Genomic DNA, 23009 nt, shown 5'->3' on the forward strand with positions numbered 1-23009 from the left:
TATACTAAATGATACAATACTATTGTAGTCTATCATTTCAAAATAAAAAAAAAAAATCATCAAGAAATGTCTAATTACAAAACTACAAGTACCAAAAGTGGATTTGCAGCTTAATTTAACTTAACCTTATATAAAAAGGGTAAAGTATAAATACACTCTCTTGAGATTTGATTAAGATACAAATCACCCTATATAGTTCTAAAAATTACATTCCACCTCCTGAAATTTATAATTTCATAACAAATCGCTTATTTTATTAATAAATCATCAAATGAATTAACAGTTTTTAATAATGCTAAAAATATGTTTCAATTAACATTTTAAGTAATTTTATTATTGTATAGGAGAGTAATTATAAATTTTATTTTTTTAGTGACTTCTGTTAAATAAAATTTTTTAACATGAAAATATTTACAAATTTTTAAATCACAAGAACAATATATACTTTAAACAAACCGTAGAGATGTATTTGTAATCTATCCTTATAAAAATTATCAAGTTCAAACATGGTAAATATTGACAGACCAAGAGCTCATTTTTTATTCTATAAGTGGTGAATCATCATTCTATTTCGAAAAAAAATCTAAGATATTTTTATTATTTTATTATTTTTAAAACATTATTATTTTATTATTTTATTATTTTTAAAACATGAAAGGTTGTAGTGTGGGATGTGCATGTGCTCAACAAAACTAGCCACAATCTTCTTTATCTTTTAAAAATGTATTTAGATTATAATTTTAAAAAATAAATAAATAAATAACTATCTATTCTCTTTTCTTTTTTAAATTTCTATTTAAATCCCTGATCAAACAGAGTCTTAAAATAGAAAAAAAGGAAACTATAATTGTAAACACTTGCTTAGTTGATAACACAATTAAGGGGTTCCATAATTGAATGTATTTTATGATGTTTATCACTAATCATATAAAAATAAAAATTAATCTTCAACTCTATAAAAAATATATTATTAAAATATAATTGGACATTATTCACATGATACACATGACAAATAAAAAACCATAACTCATACTAATCCCTTGTCTTCCGTCTACCTAAAAAAAGTGAGTCACTATAACTCGCACATAAAATTTTCCGTTACAGCATTAGTTTACACCACCATGCCAAATGATACTCTAAAATTACTAAATAATTACCCAGTTTTGTATGATTTCTATGTTTCTAACATTTTTGGGTGGATAATGTTTCTAACATTTTTGCTTCTCTAAAGTTCATTCCATTAAATTGTGCCAAAATGATTAAAAAAATTAATGATTTAAATTTGATGCTGAAGCGTAAAAGACAAAATGAGATTTATAATTGAAAAACATTAATCTAAAAACCCTCTTCTCCTCCAAACATATTTGAGAAACTAAACGTGAAAACTAAAATTGTTTGAAATAAATTAAATAAGTACACTTTTTAATTTTTTATTAAATATGAATTAAATATAGGTTGAACTTGAAGTGATATGATAGAGAGATAATGTGACTTAAATGAGATGATATGACTTAAATAGGATAGTGACTTTTTGATTTTTTTTTATTATGCCAAACCAAACCTCAGTTTGTCCATCAAAAACACATTAAAGCCTCTCACCCTCAAACAATAATATTATAGCTCATGCATACATCTTATAAAATTAGAATTCTCAGCAATGGCAAGAACTCACGTAAAACATCTAGCCCGTGAATTGCCAAAAATTTGAAGCATGGTGCTCAAGCCGCGAACCAAAATCGCAGAAAACACACTTGCAAATGTATCTAACCATCAATGCCTAAAGTGCCTCACATTAGTGAAGAGAAGCGAAACCCCATACTTATTACAGCAGTCTATAGCATCCCCATCTCTAATGCTCCCTCCAGGCTCCGCTATCACACCAATTCCGCTCTCACATGCTTCTTCTACTGCATCTTTCCAAGCTGCATGTAAACAACTCCCAATTAGGTGCATTGCAATTTGCATTTCTGTATTTACTTTCACTTTTTGGCAAACTGAATTTATTTTAGGTTTTGTGCTTATCCCATAACATTGCATTAGTAACTCCATCACTATGCATCGTTTGTTAATGCTTTCATTTTATGTTTTCATTATTTTTTCTGGAAACTAAAAACAAAAAACTTGGTTGGTATATTGCCTTCGTTTTCCCTTTTTTTTTTTTTTTTTTTTTTAGGTACAATGGAAAGTATATTGCCTTGGTTTTCAAAATGGTGGAATTGATAAGAAATTTTTCAAGATTTTTGGAAACGAAGGGCTTGTTTTCAAAACAAGTTTTCTCCCTTTCTCACCACCCACTGCCGGTGACCCTTCAGCGAACCCCAGAGACTCTCCGGCCAAATCCAGTGATTAGGTGTCCGGTGACTCTACCGACCACCCTGAGACTCCGGCCAGCCCCACTGCCAGCTACCATCTCTAGCAACTCATCAAATTTGTTTATTTGTTTTCGGGTTTAGGGTTTGATTTGTTTTAATTTAGCTTTCAAAACATTTGTGCATACTTGAGTGTTTTTGATTTTAAAGATAACCGACAACATTATCGAAATTCTCCTAAATTTATAGGTAAATTATTAAAAATGTAAATTAGTAAGATTTTTAGTATAATTACCAAATGGAAAGAAGGCATCACTAGCCAAAGCTGCTCCTTTGACCTTGTCTCCCGCTTTCCTCAGAGCTATCCTCAAACTCTCGAGACGGTTTGGCTGTCCACTTCCCATACCCAACATACAGTTGTCCTGCTCCAATAACGACCACAATCACAAATGTACCCCGCCGTGAAATTCATTCAGAAGCGTTTTTATAATTTAAAAATGCAGACAAGTACTAACCTTAGCAATTACAATGGCATTGCTCTTAACATGCTTCACACATAGCCAAGCAAACTTTGCATCACGAAGCTCACTTTCTTGTGGATTCTTCTCAGAAACTACATTAAATTGGATATTTTCTGGTGTTAAATCATCTGAATCCTGAACCAACAAACCGCCACCGATTTGTCTAAAAGAAAGCTTTCCTTTCTCATTCTTGCTTGCCTCGAGGATTCTCAAAGTCTTGGACTTTCCACGGAGGATCTCAAGCCCCTTTTTTGAATACTTGGGTGCAATGACAATCTCATAAAACATCCGAGTTTCACCATCTGTTGGACTTCTAAACTCTCGAATATCCTTTGCAAGATCCTTCAAATACAACAAAAGAGGGGAGAAAAAAGATAGGTGCATGAAAAACAGTGCAACGCTTTCCTATATTAACTTCTTCCGAAAGTCAAGGTCCACATGATATTGTACCACATTAAGGTATGAGAGAGAGCTTCTATAGATCAATGATACTAAGGGCAGTGCCTCATAGAAAATCATGTTTGGTTCCTGCCTAAGAAGCATGGACATAGACAAGTGACACAACACAGACACATTGACATGAAAAATTCAAAAAATGTAGGACAAAATATGTGTGGATACATGCAAATTATATAGTTTTTTATATTTCATGACATATATAAGGAAAATCAATTATGATAGGTTATACATATGAATATTTAACTAAAAAATGATAATTTTTGAAATCTAAAAGAGGAGAATATGTACAAATTGATATTGTTATTCTTTCAACATTGAATTCCAAGTAAATTTATTCAAACTTGTAATGTAACAAAAATGTGTCTTAAGCGTCTTTGAATCTATAAATTTTTTAAAAATAATTGGACATATTTTGACGTGTGTCTGATAGGTGTTAGGAGCGTTGTGTCAGTATCCAAAATGGTGTCGAACACGACACACCACCTTGTTAGAAGTGTCCATACTTCTTAGGTTCCTTCTTTTTGGTGAAAGAAGGCAGTTCTCCTGCCTTGATGTGGTCCAATGTGATTCACAATTTCATATACTTGTGTAGCTCATACTTCGAACCTCAACTAGCAAGTTAGAAACCAGTTTACCTCGTCAACTTCTGTGTTGAAGACAACAATACCACCGAATGCACTCACTGGATCTGCTTTAACAGCCAATCTGTAAGCTTCAATGATATCATCACGTGAAGCTACACCACAAGGATTTGTGTGCTTTACAATTACACAAGTGGGATTATTAAAGTCGCACACACAATTCCAAGCTGCATCAGCATCTAGATAGTTATTATATGACATCTCCTGCACCAAAAAGAATGGTAACAAATCCACTTGAGTTCAAACATCATAGAAACTCGCTCCTCTAATTATGGAAGATATGGACATGGAATAAAATAACAAGCAACAACAAAGAGCAACAATGAAGTGTTCTAAGTTGGAAAAATTACAATAGCAATACAAAATATTGAAAATTAACCCTGATTATGATAGTGGCCTGTTCTCTCTCAATTTAATTTCAATTGGTGCTAATCCTATCATTGAACGAATATATTCATGTCCAAGTCTAATTTAGTAACAAGAATCTTGCAGATTATATCCTTGAATGGAATAGTGTGCATCTAAGCAACATATAATTAGTTATACAATTTATTGGTGATCGAGATGTGGCTGAGAAAATAATTGAGATCATAAATACAACTAACATTTCGCTTGCTCACCTTCCCATGGTGCTGAATAGCAGATGCAATACCACCAGCATTAACCTCAGAGAGTCTCTTATCCACATAAACTGCAGCCTTTTGATGAGGATTTTCACCATAACGAAGTGAAGATTTGAGCGAGAGAGGCACTGCAAAGCTGGGAGGATACTCGCCTTCCAACACATAGAGTGAACAAAAGCATAAGTATTAGAGCAATGGAAATTCACATGAAATTGAATAACTAGATTTGAATTTCATTAAAATGACTAATTACACTGCAAATCATTTAGAATGAGTTTACATTCCCTATATGTATTTGACATTAGATAAGGTCAATTTGGGATCTCAAAGCTTCTAGTGATTTTTTAGATGACTTACTTGATGACCTTGTGCAATTAACTGACATCATATCATTACAATGACATTTAAATGCCTCATTATGATAGTCTTATGAACAGCTAAAACATGTGGAGTGAGTACCTCCAACAGTCGGCTGCTTCCACAGCCACTCACTAACTGCACAATCATATAAACCAGAATGTTGAAAAGCCTTCCAAGCAAGCATCATTCGGAACTCCTGGTCATCCTGATTTCCTCGAAGAAATTCTAGGAGTCTAGGATAGTCTTGTGAATCAACGACAACCAAGACATCTTTGTGATTCTGTTCAACATGCAAGTGTTGTTAGTTGGAATCTGAAAGTAAGTAAGAAAAGAACATTAACTATTAGTACAGGCATATAAAACACCACTAAATATCACATTTGGGTTATGTTTAGTATGGTGTTAGCAACAAGAGTATACGGGCTTCTGTCTAGCGCCAACACACGGTCGGGTTCTTGCACATTGGTTGAAGGCTGCAAAACTCAAAACCAAACAATTGAAATAGCTTTACCCCATGATAAGTATTGGAGTTGAGAATATAGCTTGACACAATGAAAAATTTTGGGGTTGAGAATAAATCAATTTATTCTAATGTCTAAGGAATGACTTGAGAATTAAGATAGTTGTTTTTGTTCTTTGCTTTTGTGTTTTTGTTGGATCAGTGATTAATGACTAGAAATATACATAACTGTAATGCAAAAGTGAGGTTAAACATAGAAATACAGTAGAAAGAGTGGTATATTCCTCAAAAAAAATAATACTAAATGTAACAATTGTCAATAAAAACAACCTTTGCAGCGGCTCTAATCATGGTTGGACCACCAATATCAATGTTCTCAATTGCATCATCAAATGCTATTCCATCAGTAGAGGAAACTTTCTCATAGAAGGGATATAAGTTCACCACCACCACATCAAAAGTACCTGCAAAAGTACTATTTTAGAAATAGCTACAATTGTACCAAATAAAAAGTGACTAACATCAAACTCGGGCCACATATGTTGTGTTGGCTTGGAAATAGGACTAGATAGGATATTTGCATCCTAGCCTACACTAAGACTAGTTCAAAGCTTCTAAAATTACCTGGATATAAAATTCAGTTCATATGACCCATATAATGAAAGTAACAATTCCCGCACTAGGTCGGATCGGATTATTGTAGCCAGTGGATTTCCACTGTGTCCTTCACGTATTATTGAATGGTTGCCCACACCAAGTTGTGGACCTTCTATTTTCTTTTCTTTTTTTTCTTTTTTTTTGTGATTTGCAGTTGTGGACATTGTGGTGTAACATTTCATCAAACTCATAAATTGTACACATCCTTGTGCTTCACTCTAAATCATTGTAACTAATATAAAAATTTTATGATTTAATTTAAAAATGTTACCCGTGTTTCAAACAATATTGCACTTCCATACTCAATTGACATGAAAATATTTCCATATTACTCTCCTAACTTATTCTTTTTTTACCAATGGGTCCTGACATAATACCACCTAATATAATCCCTATCCAGTGTTATTAAAAGCGATAAGTGCACCAAGGCGCTAAGGTCTCCTGAGGCCATAGGCGCAAGGCGAGTGCAGGCTTCATCAAAGTAAGGCGCACCATGGCAGGTTGAAATAATATAATTTAATACGAGGCATATAAGCAAATAACTAACTGGTATAACATAAATAAAACGAAACATTGAACATTTTAAAAAATAAATACCAACAAATATCGCTATTTTAACATAGACAAATGAGTAATATTTCAAAGTTCAACAACGAATATCCATGATTTAAAGGTCAACTAAATCAACAATATTAGCATGTATATTTGAAGGATATGATCTGCTATAGCTGACCCATGTAATTTTTAGTGGTCCAATTCGAATAAAAATAAATTATAAAAAAAAAAAAAATCCCTCAAGGCCTGCACCTTGGGCATAATTGTGCCTTGTTCCAATCACGCACTTTAACCGTGCCTTAGTGAAGTCACCTTGCCTTGACCATTGCAAGGCGCAGGGGTTGGGCATGGCTGGGATTTGCGCCTAGGCGTGCTTTTAATAACACTGTCCCTATCTTACCCAATAGCTTTTAAAATTTTTAATTTTACCTTCTGTAACATTCAGTACACAAAAAGGGTTGATAACCATATTGTGGTGGACCATGTCCCAACTGTCGAATGTGTCAACTTCTATACTTCCCATTTTGTTAGAAAACTCATAAGTGGATTTTCCAGCAAAAAAAATTACAGCAGCCTCGAAAAACTAAAGTCAACAAATTTAATTGATCCATCTTAATGCGGTTGATCTACCTGCTAACCAAATATGGACTCAATCAACAAAATATTATAAGATGTAACAATAATACAATTCTCCCATGCCTCCATGATGAAAAATAGAGCTAACCAATTCCATGCTTCCTTAAAGCTTCCATATGATGATTTTGGTCTCTTTTAGCAAGAATACCACCATGTATATAAGGATGTAAAGTTTTTACACGACCATCAAGCTGTAAAAGAAAATGATTTTCCATAAGTCAGCAAATATAAGGCTCCACGCCATGAAACTTAAGCAGAAACAAAAACCTCATAGAAGCAGAATACATAAACTTCATAATAGCTCAAGGACCAAACTAAAGTAAAAACATCAGTGCATATACACTACAATTATGACCACACACACACACACACACACACACCAAAAAAAAAAATTGTGTAACAAGCTCTCATAGAGAGCAAAAAAGGATAGAGTTGATTTTGTAGCTGACTTTATTCAATCTTTAATTTTTTATTTTTATAGTTATTTTTAAAAAACTAATAAATTATATATTTTGCACCTCCAACCTTCCATTACAGTGCACAAATTATGCCTCTTATTTTTTAAGACTGAAGGAAAAATTGACGGGCTCTCTTTTTGAAATTTCAGATATCATCTTTTATATAGTTGGAAAAATTCAAAGATCCCAACAAATTGAGATATGAGCAAACGTTAAGGAATCATTTCAAGGGCAAAAATAGGGCTAATAGCAACAAAACAATCAGACACCAACCAACTCATTACAGAATAATTTCAAAGCAGGATCCATTCAATTACACACAAAAGAACAGGGCTGGTAGACAAACAAGATAGCCATCAACCTCTCAAGCTGGCCTTGGAAAGTTCCCTGGATAGGATTAAAGAGAGTTTAGATAATGGTGGAGTTGGCATGATGGCAGTGGCATGATGGAGGTGAGGTGATAGTGAGGAGCCGTGATCTGTTCCTGGTGGTGTGAGGTGGTGGCTGGTGGTTCTAATGGTTGCGGTGGCCATGAGGTGGCGGTGGGAGGTGGGTGATGGTAGTGCTGTGGGGTAGTGGGAGGGTGATGATGTTGTGATCCTAGGGTTGACAGAATGCGATAGATTAGAGAAAATAGAGAGGGAAAGAATAGAGTGAAAGAAACAATGATAGAGATGGACATTGATCGATAATAAAAGGGTAAAATGTCATTTAACTATTTCAATTAACCTTACAAATAGACAAACACTAACAGAGAAGGTCAATTTAATTTTCAAAACTTGATCTGTATTAAACCTAAACTTCAAGGGTGTCAATTTGCCAAAATAAATAAAACCAACTTACCATTTCTGGAAAACTAGTAATTTGTTCCACCTTAGTGACAGAGACACCAGCAGCCTCCAAAGCTGATGCTGTTCCTCCAGTTGAAACAATTGTGTATCTACAGGTCACACGAAACATTATTACAAGTGTCATTACACACTGAAAACAACTGCATGAATAAATGACAATACCAAGGAAGCCCATATAAAAATTAATAATTTCTCTTTTTAAATATTGGTATCGTATCCAATACTTTTTTATAAAAAAAATGGTGTCATACTCATATGTGTTATAGACTAATTTTATTATGCCAGCATATTTTGAAAGAGAAATCGATCTAATGTTGGACTAGTTTCACCATAATCACCAGACATGTTCTAGAACTTCATTAAATGCTAACTTACCTGAACACAAAACCTTTTTAAAAAAAAAATAATAATAATAAAAAAAAAAGGGGGAAGAAGAAGAAAAGATGAGCTATATGTTACTGATCCAATTTTTCTATACAACACTACTCATTTTTTATCAAATAGGAAATACATGTCTTTGTCTAATTATATACAATCTAGTGAATGAATGGGGAAGAGAGAGAGAGAGAGAGAGAGAGAGGGAGAGAGAGAGAGAGAGAAGAAGACCTTAGAGTCAATGACGTCAAGAATACTACGTCACAATACCTTTTTTCATCAACAATATGATGTCATTATGCCTTGTTTTATCTAAACAAAAATCTTAACAAATAATAAATGGGAGCAAACTCAAACAAGCATCTCAATGGTGCTTTCATAACACCTTTCCTAAATGTTATGAGAAATGAATATACTGAAAATACTGTACTAAAAATCAAAACAGCTACAGTAATTGTGGGATTGATTACGAAGCAATGTAAGAAAATTCAATGAATTTTTGACAGAGGGAGAGTTTTGAAATCTCACCCTAACGCCTGAAGTCCACGGCCAAGCAAAGCCAAATCCTTTTTGTCTGATAATGATATTAGTGCTCGTTTGATGCCTGAAATAAGTGAACACCCAAATAAGAGAGAAACTGTGGAAACCAAAAAAATATTGAACAAGAAACAGTCAAAGTAGGCTTTAACTGTTAACGATTTGGAGAACCACCTCCAATTAGAGCATATTAGCTGAAATTAAAAACTTTAAAGATAGTTTATGGATGAAATAGAAAAAATAATGATAGTTTAAAGTGAAATTAACCCTAAATATACAGATTATGAAAAGACACAACACAACCCATATCAACAGATCATCTTACCTGTCAAACTACTTGTAGGCTTCGTTTGGGGAAGATGCTATTTTAGTAGGCTATTTTAGTTTTTGGCTATTTTAGTAGGCATGTGGATCACAAGAAGAAGAAAAAGCAAGGCACGAAGACACCTTATCAAGCACAAATGGCAAGTGCAACTCCTTATGGCAAGGAGGCAACGAAGGCTTTGCAAGGAAGGCGCGACGAGGGCGTCGCCGCAATAGGTGGGGGAGAATGTCACGGACAGAGAAATCCTAATGCTGCCCTCACCAGAAAGCGTTGGAAACCAAAGGAGATTGCTAGAACTCTCTAGAGAATGGCTAGAAGATGGGAGGCTAATGGAAGCATCTAGAATTCTCTAGGGCAGTCAAGAAGATAGTGGAACAAGAAAGCTCAGGGAGATTGTAGAGCATGCTGGAAGCTTCTGGAATTCCCTGGAGCCTTATAGAAACTTGTATATAGTTAGAAGCACTTGTAGAACCTTCTAGACATGTACATACTAGAATAGTCCTACAATACTCTAGCTAGGGGAAGTGTCTAGAACACTCTCCATTAGTATGGTTCTAGAATAATCCTTGTAAGGCTATATAAAGGGGAGGCCCTCATTTGGCCAAACCACCCAAGTATTGTAAGCTTTCTCTAAAGTAATACAAAGCTAACATTCTCTAAGTTCTCTAAGTCTCTCTTGTGTGTGCATTCCCCTAGTTCCTTTCCACAAAAGGCTTACTTAGGTGCAAGCAAGGCGTGCTACAAGCATCTAAGGCCGCACGGTTGGCTTGGAAAGACTGAGGGTTGGTTCAGAAAATCCAAGGCCGTGACAGTTGGATTGGATTTTTTTATGGTTAGATGTGATGTTTGTGAGGGAAAAGTGAAATGATTGTGAGTTTGATGTGATATTTTGTCTTATTAGCTATTTTAACCTATTTTGTCTTTTTGTGAATTTTAACCTAAATTAGGCTATTTTCTTTCTTCCCAAGCACCCCCTAGTATAATAACTTTTTTATTGCAATTGAGCCCAAAAAAAAGCAGAAATATTACCAGAAGCAGAGGCTTGAGAATCGGGATTTTGGGACTCTGCCATAGCTTTAATCGGAGGAAAAATTGAATGAGAAGACGGCGTTGATGAAAAAAACCTCTTAAAACACTAAACCAACAAGACAGACAAAAATGCAAAGAAATCAGAGAAGAAAAAAACAGAAATTTCACATAAATCTTCATACAAGATTTGTAATTACCGGTAGAATCGGAGAATTGTAGGGATGAAGAGAGTTGGGAATGGGAGTCTGAGCCAAGAGCACAGCGTTATTGGTGACACAAGTGTTTGACGCAGTGGCAGCCGCAAACCCCAACATGTTTCAACAGAAGAGCCAATAAACTCTCTCAGTGTTCGATGATTTAGGGTTTAGAGGAAGACGAGGAGGAGGAGGAGACTCAGGTACCTGGAGGGAGCTGGAAGTTTGACTCGACTTCCGTCAATGGCGGAGAACTTCGCCGGAAAAAGGTAAAAGAAAGACCTTCACTCTCCACAGTGAAGCGCAAAAAAAAAGGGCAAGCCTGTTGAAAATATAAAAAATAGTGGGGGTGGCGTGAGATGTTATAAATAGGCGTAAGGTTTGATTTTTTTATAAAAGACTCTGTAGAAAAGCAAGAAGAAATGTTAATTGGTATGATTTAGAAAAGATAAAAAGGTTGATTTAGATATAGAACTTATATCATGTGGATATAATTCTACACATATTTAGAGTTGGTTTGGGATGTTTTAAAAAAATATATTTTTTGATTTATTGGTGGGTTTGGGTTGAGTTTGGATTAGGTTTGATGTGATGTGTTAGAGAGGTGATGTGATTTAAATAAGATGATGTGACTTAAATAAGATAGTGACTTTTTAACTTTTTGACTTATTTAGTACATGTCAAACTAGGCCTTAGAAAATTTAGGCTTGGTTTTGGTATTTAAAAAAAAAAAATTAAAAAGTTATTTAAGAAATTAAAAATTTATTACTATTCATTCAAAAAAATTATTAAAAAGTTAATTTTACACCATCTTTCTTTTCAAACAATTCTGACGCATAGCAGGCGGAGCTGGGTGGAAAAAATTACACTTATTTAGGTGTATAAATAATACGGTGTTGTTCGGCTTGTGGGGCCCATCACGGTTTATTTTTTAATAATCTGAACCGTTCAATGTATAGAACTCGTTGAGTACTATATACCTATGAAAAATCACATTGATCAGATATTGGTAACTATATGATCAAATCAGTTAAAATTTATAAAATGGATGGTGTTATAGTTAACGGTTGAAAACAAACTAATCCGATCAGATAGCTATCCATATCCGATTAATGCGATTTTTTACAAAAATATAATACTCGACGAGTTCTACACATTGAACGGTTTTAATTAGCAAAACGGGACCCATAGTGAGACTCCACGAACCAAACAACACCTTCAATTCAATACCCGAAAATCAAAGAATCATCTCCCAGCCTCTACTCAGCCGACACTGCCCCTCAATTCATCCTATAGTACAGCCTATTCCCTCCAATTTTCTCTTATACCGTAATTTATACAATTTTTTAATATATATTTTTTTATAAAAAGTTAAAAAATTATCCAAACAATCATATTTTTTTCTCTCAAATTTTTAATCTAAAAATTCAAAAAAATATATTTATTTAGGACCCCAAACAAGCCCATAGTAAAACCTTTTAGATATTACTTTGAAAATATATATGAAAAAGGAATAGCTTAAATTTCAACTGGTGCAGATAATATTAATAAAAATGGATGTAAGAGTCCCCTGTTCAGTAATTATTTTCTATCGAAACCTTCAATTATTTGGTCTATTTCAACTTTTAATTGGAAATAAGCTAAATCCATATAAAAATTACAATTTAACACTCTGTTTGGTTTAGAATTTTCAAAATCAAAAACTGTTTTTGATAGTTTTCAATTTGTATTTTTTATATTTTTAATGATTTTTTAAAAAGATTTAATTGTTTTTTATTTTTTAGATCTACTTAATATTAGTATATTTAAAAAATATAAAATTGGTATAAAAAATTTCAAAACTTCTTTGAATATAACAAAAATATAAAAAAATATTGAATTTTTGTATTTTTTTATATTTGGTGAATTTATATAAAAAAAATCACAAATATTATATTTTTGAAGTGTATTTGTATCTAAAAAATATAAAATAAAATATTTTAAAAAATACAAAAAAATTGAAAAAACAAAAACAAAAAAAACTCAAGTTTAAGAGAAATGAGTTAAACCAAACAAGGTGTCCATCCACTTTCAATTTCAATTGTGATAATTAATCCATCCACCAAAATTAAATAATCAACAAAAGGAAGCATAAAAAAATTTAAAATTTAAAAAAATCTTATAATTATAATACATATAAAAACGTATAATTAATTTTAATCAAGAGAAAACATGAATCCATACTCATAAAGAGTTTGTAACTTGAAATCAATTTTTATATTGCAAATCTGAGTAAAAAAACAATCAAATACAAAAAATAGTTTAAAACAATGCACACCGTATGTACATTTTATTAAGATATATCTAAAATGTATAATCAACTTGTTTGATTTTAATTTTTTGAAAACACTTTTTAGAAAATTCTATTTTCTTGTTTTTCATATTTTTTTTATTTTTACTGATTTTTTTTAATATTTTAAGCAATTTTTTTAATTTTTAGACACACTTAACATAAATATACTTGAAAAGTATAATTTTGTGAAAAAAAATCTTTAAAAAATTCAGTAAATACAAAAAATAAAAAAATTCAGTAATTTTTTTGGTATTTATTAATTTTTTGAAATATTTTTTCACAAATATTTTAATTTTTAGATACATTTGTATCTAAACAAGTAAAAAAAATACTTAAAATTTTAAAAATATTTATTAAAAACAAAAACACGAAAACAAAAAATTCAATTTTCAAAAAACTTAATACAAAATTGGTTTGGATTTTTTGACTTTTTTGACTTTTATGAAAGAAAAAATCTAATAATTATGAATTGAATGTTATATTTTATCTTATTAACTTATTTAATCTATTTTATTATTTTATATTTTCTAGCCCCAAAATGATACTCATACCTGGCTGAATATTTTTGTAAACCATACATACTGTATGTCTATTAAAAAGAAACAATAGGGTGTGAAAGATAGAAAAGACTTTGAACTACGGCTTTGAAGTACTTTCAAATGTTTTTAAAATCCCAATTGGGCAGCCCAAAGTTTGGGCCTTCTAAATTAAGATTGGGCTCTTTCTATGAGAAACTTTACATCATTTAAATTGAGGTGGGCCTATTTTTTTTTGCAACTAATTTGTGGGCTTTGCCTCAAATTCGACTTTGACTACCATCTTATTTCCGACTTTACATTTTTAATTTTTATCACCCTCATCATTAATAGTAAAAGGGAGAGGATAATATTGGAATTTGATTTAGGGGTTGTTTGGATGTCCTAAATAAGTATATTTTTTTGACTTTTTAAACTAAAGAGACTAAAATAAAATTTTGATGAAATTAAGGGGATGTTAAATGTAATATATATATATATATATATATATAAATTTATGGTAAATCATATCATTTTGACCTGTCGACATCGTTTAGTTTTGAGTTTTTAAAAATAATTTTTAAGTTTTCAATTCTTATTTCTTTTTAATGAACTTTCTAAATATTTTAATAAATATTTTTTACTTTTCAAATGGAATCACCAGGTAAGTGTATTATTATCTTAAAAAATCAATAATTGTGTCATATACTTCATACATGACCCGATTCTGTTTAAATCCACAGCATATCTTAACGAAAAATGTCGAGTGTAACAAAGTATAATTCAATGTGACTAACTATTGAGTTTTGAAACTTAAAGAAGCATAATGTGAATGAATCATAATTTAAAATGATTTACTGCAATTTATCCTAAATAAAACTATATAGACACACACATGAATGTAATAAATAAAACTATATAGACACAGAGATATTAGAGAGAAGATCAACTTATTAATGGCCAAAAATGACTAAAATTTGTCAAATGAATAGATCAATCCTCCGAAGAATAGAGGTGAAAACAAACAACGCTTTGAGTAAATGTTATTTTTAAGATTTTTTTCTTATGTGATGAGGAACCTTCTAAGCCAAGACTATATTGGACTTACCTCTAGAATAAATTCAAAATGCTTGTATTTAATCGCAAATTATAAGTATGGATTAAATATGAGAGACACGAGACACGAGAGCATGAGCACGTGCAGGTTATGGCGCTTTGGTTTGGATGGTCAAAGGTTTCATCGACAATAGTATAGCTGTTATTGAAACTAATGTTGATTTATTATATGATTAGGAGAAATCATGAAAGGGGTTATATTATAGGTTTCCACTCTGGAATAGAAATGCAAACAAGGTGGCACATTCTCCATTTCAGACTGTTTTGGTTCATTGATCCTCTTTTTCAAATTTCATTGTCCCAATGCACTCTCAAGTCCCAATTGCATAATTGTCTTAAAATTTCTGTATTTCAAAACTTATGCCATATCGTGCAACTAAGAGAGCATTGGATGGACAGACAAATTCAAGATAGAGTAGTATATCCCTAAACCCCCGGCATGATGGTTGACAAAAACAACAAAGATACAAAAAGCTTGATCCCTCCTGCCAGCTTTTTTGACCAATGGGAAGCTTCCGTGCATGACCCCTTGTGACCCCCACTGGGGGTCTTAGGCATTTTTGTAACAAGGATGACTATGCCGGATGGAGGCTGGCTGTCACATAAAATTTATTAATATTATCGAGTACAATTCAAGAATAATAAACTAGAATTCAATGAAACCAAGGGAAAAACAAATGATTTAGGCTAATTAAAATTGAATACAACTTTGGCTAATGTACAAACTTGACACTACAGCAACCTCTACAAAAAAGATCTATTCCTCAAACAAAAGAAACCCTAAATTAGTATTAACTTCATTATAGCAAAAAGTTGTTCCTGCAGTAAAACTACATTGTCAAAAGCACTGAAAGTAAAAATTCAAGTCCATCCCTTTGTACAAATTCATCTTTTGTAAATATACTCTGGTCTTTTATACACCTGTGAATGTAAACAGATTGTATGCATAAAAAATTTAATTAGGAAAGAATTCGCAAAGCAATTTTAAAATAAAAATAAAAAACATCAGCAACCAAAAAACAATAAAGAAAAACAAAGGCTGTGTTTAAGCTTGTAAGTGCTTCCCAAACTTGTTTTATTAATAAATAAATAAATAAATAAAACTTGGGGAGTTGGAACTAGCTCAAGCACGGTGAATGGGAGGGTTATGCATTCTCTCCCATAGCCAACCAAAAATAGTGAAAATAATTCAGAGTGGGCTATAGAGATGCAAAAATCTGTACATAGGAGAAGAAAGAATGCAAACGGGAACTGAATGCAAACTGAGAAACTTGATCCCAAGACCTGCACCAAAGCTGTTAGGAAATATGCATTGGTGGACCCATTTTCTAACAACTTAAGCTTTTGAGATAATTGGTGACTTAACAGTCGACACAGGTAAAAGGGTTGTGGACATAATCCCCACTCAATGCTTCAACTAGTGTTTTTAAATGAACTCTCCTATTGAAACCACATGGAACTCAAAATCCGCTCACAAAAGCGTGGCCTAATAAAAACTTAATTTTCTGGTTGGGTGTCACAGCATAGTCCAAGAGAGCCGTGAAAGATTTGTGAGATCTGATATCCATCACAGATACATAGTTCATCAAAAATTGATAGTGCCCAGCGGGTATGACTCACCTAAAACCAGCCCATCAAGCAACTTGCTGAAAAATCAGTGATCCCCACTCCATAATGTATACATTTCAGAGGATATGACGACCATAAGAAACCTACCAATTTAGCAGCTACCTAGAGAGGTGCTTCGAATGCAAATGTTTTGATGCCATGCCATGCAATTGTGTAGGTCCCACATCAGACTGATCCTGCAACAGATATGAAAACCAGTTATGACATCGACATCCATGGAAACAAAGGTCAATTGAATCCAAGCAATTATATATATTACCATGTGCTGCAAACTGTCTTGAATGTCAAAACAACTCTGAATAGTTTGTGGTCTAAAATGTAAGGGGCCCTACAAGCATGGCACAGGATATTGTTATTTAAGTGTTTCATTGAATATCATAATGCTATCAAGAATCTGAAATGTTCATTTCTTGAGATATACTGGTGCCCATAAGACAAAAATGCCCAACCATAGTTGGGAAATCCATTTACTAAAAAACTAACAAAGCCTACTAGAAATGTCACAACCCAATACCAAGATTCTTAGCAAACGAGTGTTAAAATAGTGTACCAGTCCATGCAACCTCTGTTGAACAAGGTAAGGGGCATCATGAATTGGAGCTATCGAATTCAATTGTCCCTACAAGAAGAATAAAATACAACTCAAATGTTATAGCTAGACACGAAACCAAACAATTGCATTAAGACACAGTTGATCACTATAAAATGCATTACCAGCCCCTGTATGTTCTGTTGATTGCTGTAGTAATCATCACGGCTTGGAGCCATTGCATTTAGCTGTCCCTACAACAAGAACCAGAAAAGAAATTCAGATCAGATCACAGGAAAAGAAAAATTGAAGTAAAATCTATAGGTCAATAAATTAGGAGCACAAGTAGAATAACCCATACCATCCCTTGCATAATTTGTTGAGTACCAAAATAGCCATCAAGAGTTGGAACTGGAACTCTTGAGTTCAGTTGCTCCTACAACAAGCATAACACTCAGATATAGGAAAAGACCATCCAACAAATAACAATACAATCATCAGATGTAACACCACTCTTCAATACATTGAATTCCATGTTAAAAACACAACATACCATCCCTTGTATGCTCTCTTGCATTTCATAAGAACAACCAAGGGTTGGTGCTTGTAAATTTGAGTGTCCCTACAAGTAGTATGGAACCCACATCAAAGAGTACTTAACATTTTAAATCACAGTATACATCTAATTCAAGAATCCAGCGAGTACGTCAAACAGGAAATAATTTAACTAACCATTTGTTGCCAGTTGTCATGCATCCCCATGGTTATTACCTCTGTTTCTGACTGTACCTAAAACATAAATAAAAAAAGCCTAATTAAGTAAATCATAATCTCTAAAAATTTGCAACAAACTCCCAAGATAAGTATGTACCAAAAAAGTCAGCTTACCTGTCCTTTTCTGGATAAATCATTCTTTTTATTTGTCTTGCGCGTCATGTTACCATGGGTACCTTCCTCAAAGTCATGGAGGGCATGAGCTGAAGGCGAGCCGGGATCTAACACACTTTGAATGGAGTTATTCACACTCTCACACTTTTTCAAAGCCTCTTCTAGAGCATTGAATGCAATATTGTAACTCTCTTGAGATAAAGACCCTTCATCACCCAATTTAAAGGCACATCGACATAAATCGTTGTAGCGTCGAACCCTAGAGTCGACCAAATCGGACACCTGTCTCCCGATTTCTCTACTCTTTGCATCCTTTGTCCAGCGTTTCAAAATATACTGAGATGGAATGTTGTGCACACCAGACATTTGAAGAACAATCATCACATGTCTACAGAGGAAACCACTGTATTCAAACAAACGACATGAACAAGAAATATCAGATGTTGTTTCATTCTGAACCACAATAAAATCTTGATTTTCTTCAAAATCTTGAACCTTGAATGTTATGGTAGCACCATCTTCGCTTTCCTTTTTCGGATGGCAAGCAACCACTCCCAAAACCTCAACCTGGAATTTCTTGAATATAGCATGCGTGTATATGGGTGCCATTTGTTTCCCAAAAGGTGAGGGAGATTTTAATCCTGGTTGTTTATGCCATGTCTCGAAATCTGATTTTGCTTCTTCTTCACACTTGTCTTGTAAAATTGCTTTATGTTGGTCCAAAAACTCCTTCAATGTAGTTTTCCGTTGCATGTATTTATCAAAGAGTGAGTTTATACTTTCTGATCGTTGTGTTGTAGACATCCCTGCCAAGAAAACGTCTCTCATGTATGTTGGAGCCCATCGTTCACGATCTTCATACAATGATTGAAGCCAAACATCGTTTCCTAAATCAAATCTACCAACCATTTTCATCCATCTCTTTTCAAACTTCTCATCTGTTGAAGACGTAAAAATGCACTTATTAAATTTAGTAGTGAAATTTTCATGTTGCCTCAACACATAACTGAGCTTTTCTGGAATTTTGGTCAATATATGCCACAAACAAAAACAATGGCGAGCATCTGGAAAAACCTCAGCAATAGCTTCCTTCAAGGCTTTGTCTTGGTCAGTTAGTATCACTTTTGGAGCATGTCGACCCATTGCTCTAAGCCATGCCCGCATCACCCAAGCATATGTAGATTTAGTCTCATCTGCTATCAATGCACATCCAAGAAACAGGAATTGACAGTGATGGTTCACCCCGATAAAGGGAGCAAATGGCAATTTATATTCATTCTTGATATATGTAGTGTCAAAAAACACTACATCATCAAAATTTCCATAATCAAGCCTTCCTTTGGCATCAACCCAAAAAACATTTCTCAAACGCTGTTCTTCATTCAAATCTAATGCATAGAAGAAATTGGGATTCTCATCTTGCATGAACATAAAATGAGCAAGCATAGCTTGTGCATCTCCCTCTTCTAAAGCCAAAATTTGTTGACCACTATTTGAGATGCCGCTCTTTTGATTACTGATTTTCTTAACTACACCAGACTGTCTAGACATTGTCACGTACATCTTTTTATTTCTTGCCCGGATAGCATTCAAAGCATCAATATTACTATTACCTAGATCTATGTTCCTATGACCTCGAAAGTAATAGGCTTGGTCTGGAAAAATTTCATGGTTATGATCTTTTATGAAAGTACGAATAACCCATCTTCCATCCTGCCTTCTCTTAACATGCATGCAAGCCTTGCAATCTGTTTTTGACCAAGATCGATTCATTCTACCTCGTTTCCTCTTGTTAGGAATGCTTGTTGCGCTGACTGCATTTAGAACAGGTTCTGGAGTGTCAGATGTACCAGATTCTCGCTTACTTCCATATCTAGTACACACAAATTTAGCATCAATGAACTTTCCAGATATTCTTGATCGGCGACTGGCCTTTATTATGGTGGCAAACCCAACAGACTTGGCATATTCTTTATAGAATGAAAAAGCGTCCTCCTTGGATTCAAATTCCAGTCCATCATAGGGCTCTATGTTTGTATGAGAATTCACAGGCACACCATCTGAGGCATGCACTTTATGTTTACTATTTGATGTGCATCCACTCACACTTTGTCTGGTGGTTTCTTTATCACGTTTAGCATTATCACTCAGAGTAGCTCCATCTCTATTGCACACTTCACCTTGAGGATCCCCCACACTTACATTCACTAGTAACCTGTCTTCCTTATGATGTTCTCTTGATGGCTGCTCAAGGTCTATTCCCATCAAGACAACTTTTTTATTCCTGAGTTAATCTTTTACAACATACCTGAAAAAGTAGAGAGGAGGGGGAAAAGGGATGCTAACAACTCATCAATGATTGAACAAAGTAAAAACATATGAATTTACATAAAAATCAAACACTTCCAAGACTAGTTCCTAGTTCCCCACAAAAAGGGTAACACATAACAGGAAAAATGAGTAGGGATATTTATCGCACTAGCAACTTGGCATGCACAAAGTGCATATATCTCCTACCCATATGCATGTATTCACACTTATTTTATGTATAAACGAAATCATTTTTAATCTTGAACAGAGGGAGGATAAGACAAGTGAGAGAGTTGTGGGACTGAAAATGGGATTGTGACATTGTTGTTGGTTGCAATTGGCAGCTGAAAACCAATCTAGTTTGACACTTTGTCAGCAGTCGGATCTTAAGGATATGCTTTCAAATCCATCTGGGAAAAACAACATGACTACTCATTGTCTTATATATTGTATAATACTTGTCCATGTTTTATTCAATAAAAATGGTCTACCTTGAGAAAATGCCAAGTCATAATCCACTTTATATCCAGTAAAACAAAAGAAATTAACCGCGCTACCAAGATCATAAAACTGACTATAAAAACAAGCATCAGTACAGAACACCCACATGAAATTAGGGTCCTAAACGAGTTGAGTGGTAACTTGTTCAAACTTAGTTTGAAAACCTAACAAGATTCAAAATGTGTTTAAGCTTGGTTTGTTCAGCTGTTGAGTTGATCTTAAACAAGCTTTAATAAAGCCGATCACAAGCCAAGCCCAAGTAACCTGCATATAATTGGGCGTTTAGTTGACTTACCAGTTAAAAAAATCACATCTTTTTTTCGAATTATTTTTGTCTTTTGGCTTTTTTTCAAAATTATGTTTTTTTTTTTCTAGTCTGTCTTACGTAGACAAATCTAAAAAAATATAAAAAATAAAAAAAAAATCCAAAATCCAAAATAAAAAATGAGAAAACCAAAATTAGCTAAAACAAGTCCACTGTTTTTTGCTTTTTTGCTTTTTTTTTTTTTTTTTTTTTTATCTTTTCTGAACTTTTTTTGGAATTTAAAAAAAAAATTAGGACTTTTTTGTTTTTGGGAAGGTTGTTTTTGAAATTTTTTTTCAAAATTTTGTTTGGTTTGTGATTTTTCTCAAAAAATTTACACAATCACTTTTTCTCTCTCCATTCTCCTTCTCAATCACTCTTTCTCTCACACACATATACTCAATTACAATAAAATATCAAGTCATTCCAAACTCCAAAACTACTTTCAAAATATACAAGACAAACCAAAAAAATTTCTAAACTCTCTCCCAATTTTTTTTTTTCAAATACAACTCTTCCAAAAACAAACTAAACAAGCCCAATATATTTATAATAGTAGAGAGGTATAGGCCTTTTTTTTATTAACTCTCAAAATACAATTTTTGAAAAAAAATTTCAAAATTTTGTTTGGTTAGAAATTTTTTGAATTTTTTTTCCAAAATCACTCTCTCTTCTACACATCAATCAATCAATTTTTCTTTTACACACATCTACTCAACTACAACAAAATATCAAATTGTCCCAAACTCTCATTATCCCAAACTCTCATACTCCAAAACTATTTCCAAAATATACAATCAAACTAACCAAAAAAATTTATAAACTCTTTTCCCAAGGTTTTTTTCGAAAATTTATTTCCCAAAACCAAACCAAACACACCCTTAATTTTCCAAATCGATTTGTCTCATTGAGTTGAGCTAAGTAGCAAGTTGTTTGGTTTAAAATCTTAGCAAATTTTAAATGTGTTTAAATTTGAATAGTTTACCTAACAAGCTAATCTCAAAACCAGTTCAAAAGTAACTTATAAACCAACTATGACACCTAAAAAAAAAAACACAAAATCAAAGTTCAAAAATTGCGAAACATGTTCAAATAAACCCAATATATGATCATTTTGCTCTAAGAAGACAGAATATGCAGATAAAAACATGAAAACAAGAAATAAATCTTAGAATTTGAATTCAAACACTTCACTAAATTGTTTATATACACATTCATGAGAGAGAAAAAGAGAGATTGATAATTACGAGATTGAAGATCGATCGCTGTCGTCCGTAACAGAGAGAGAGAGAGACAGAGAGAGAGGAGTGGGAGTGTGAGTATTGGGGGCGAGTATGCCACTCTTCGTTTCCCAAATTCGATGGTTAGGGCATCACAGGGCGAAGCCGTACTCGCACCTCGTGTTTTCTCACTCGCTGGTACTCGCAGGTACTATTATGGGCTTGTTAAATGGGCCGATTGTAAGTTTTAGAGCTGGGCTTTGTTGTGTTATGTTTAGTGTAGAAAGTATATAAACAAAATTTTGAGAAATTACGGATTGGATTTAGGCTTCGTTTGTCAATTATACATTTTAGTTAAAAAAAAAATTAAAAAGTCACTATAAATTTTTGCATCACTCTTTTTATTTTTTTACATACATTTTCATAAAAAATTAAAAAATTATTAAAATAGCATATTCTCAAACAAGAACTTAATACCTAAGAAGTCATGCTTCAAATCAATAGACTCACGTTTCTGACTTTATCCCCACAACCCAACAATTATCAACTCATCAATTTTCACAATAAACTTATCATTTTTTTTAATGATTCTCAACCGTAAAACACACAATTTTCAAGAGTAATATGTCCATAAAAATCTCACTCGGGATTTATTAAGTAATAACTCCAACCAAT

General features: G+C 33.1%; 2 protein-coding genes across 15 annotated transcripts; both read right to left on the minus strand.

Moving 5' to 3' along the window:
- Positions 1–1507: 1507 nt before the first annotated feature.
- Positions 1508–11382, minus strand: LOC114259639 (AICARFT/IMPCHase bienzyme family protein). 2 transcript variants are annotated; one of them, XM_028199658.2, is made up of 13 exons: positions 11198–11356; positions 10994–11041; positions 10797–10902; positions 9434–9509; positions 8523–8619; positions 7310–7412; positions 5704–5837; positions 5013–5193; positions 4551–4705; positions 3925–4134; positions 2825–3172; positions 2605–2731; positions 1508–1922 (listed from the first exon to the last, which is right to left on the minus strand). In XM_028199658.2, exons 3-13 carry the CDS (start codon positions 10837–10839, stop codon positions 1771–1773), a joined length of 1626 nt encoding a protein of 541 aa, XP_028055459.2. In that variant the 5' UTR covers positions 10840–10902; positions 10994–11041; positions 11198–11356; the 3' UTR covers positions 1508–1770. The 2 variants fall into 2 exon arrangements, with proteins under 2 accessions (XP_028055459.2, XP_028055458.2); XM_028199657.2 differs by having other exon boundaries at positions 10994–11382.
- A 4241-nt stretch (positions 11383–15623) lies between these two features.
- LOC114259641 (protein FAR-RED IMPAIRED RESPONSE 1) lies at positions 15624–22596 on the minus strand. 13 transcript variants are annotated; one of them, XR_003628365.2, is made up of 10 exons: positions 22362–22528; positions 18000–20307; positions 17844–17900; positions 17665–17733; positions 17473–17547; positions 17297–17359; positions 17133–17201; positions 16842–16910; positions 16574–16758; positions 15624–15874 (listed from the first exon to the last, which is right to left on the minus strand). XR_003628365.2 is itself a non-coding variant. In XM_082886075.1 (10 exons), the coding sequence occupies exons 2-9, from the start codon at positions 20262–20264 to the stop codon at positions 16681–16683; spliced, it is 2745 nt and encodes a 914-aa protein (XP_082742201.1). In that variant the 5' UTR covers positions 20265–20307; positions 22362–22528; the 3' UTR covers positions 15624–15874; positions 16670–16680. The 13 variants fall into 13 exon arrangements, 7 of the variants coding, with proteins under 7 accessions (XP_082742201.1, XP_028055460.2, XP_082742202.1 ...); XR_003628363.2 differs by having other exon boundaries at positions 17297–17365; XR_003628364.2 differs by having other exon boundaries at positions 17297–17365; positions 18000–20340; positions 22362–22521.
- Between the last annotated feature and the right edge of the window lie 413 nt (positions 22597–23009).

This window comes from Camellia sinensis, chromosome 9 (genome assembly GCF_055761805.1).
Source record: "Camellia sinensis isolate YWXY chromosome 9, ASM5576180v1, whole genome shotgun sequence".
NCBI classification, from domain to species: domain Eukaryota; kingdom Viridiplantae; phylum Streptophyta; class Magnoliopsida; order Ericales; family Theaceae; genus Camellia; species Camellia sinensis.

Bases quoted from the DNA above. Each gene is read 5' to 3' on its own strand.
- LOC114259639 (XM_028199657.2), bottom strand. From the start codon at position 11,110: ATGTTGGGGTTTGCGGCTGCCACTGCGTCAAACACTTGTGTCACCAAT. The intron at 5,194-5,703 runs GTTGTTTTTATT...CATGTTGAACAG, and splicing joins TGATTAGAGCCGCTGCAAAG to AATCACAAAGATGTCTTGGT. The intron at 1,923-2,604 runs GTAATTATACTA...GTTTACATGCAG, and splicing joins TGATGCCTTCTTTCCATTTG to CTTGGAAAGATGCAGTAGAA.
- LOC114259641 (XM_028199659.2), bottom strand. From the start codon at position 20,264: ATGGGAATAGACCTTGAGCAGCCATCAAGAGAACATCATAAGGAAGAC. The intron at 17,734-17,843 runs GTTAGTTAAATT...TACTACTTGTAG, and splicing joins ATGACAACTGGCAACAAATG to GGACACTCAAATTTACAAGC. The intron at 16,759-16,841 runs GTAATATATATA...TATCTGTTGCAG, and splicing joins AAGACAGTTTGCAGCACATG to GATCAGTCTGATGTGGGACC.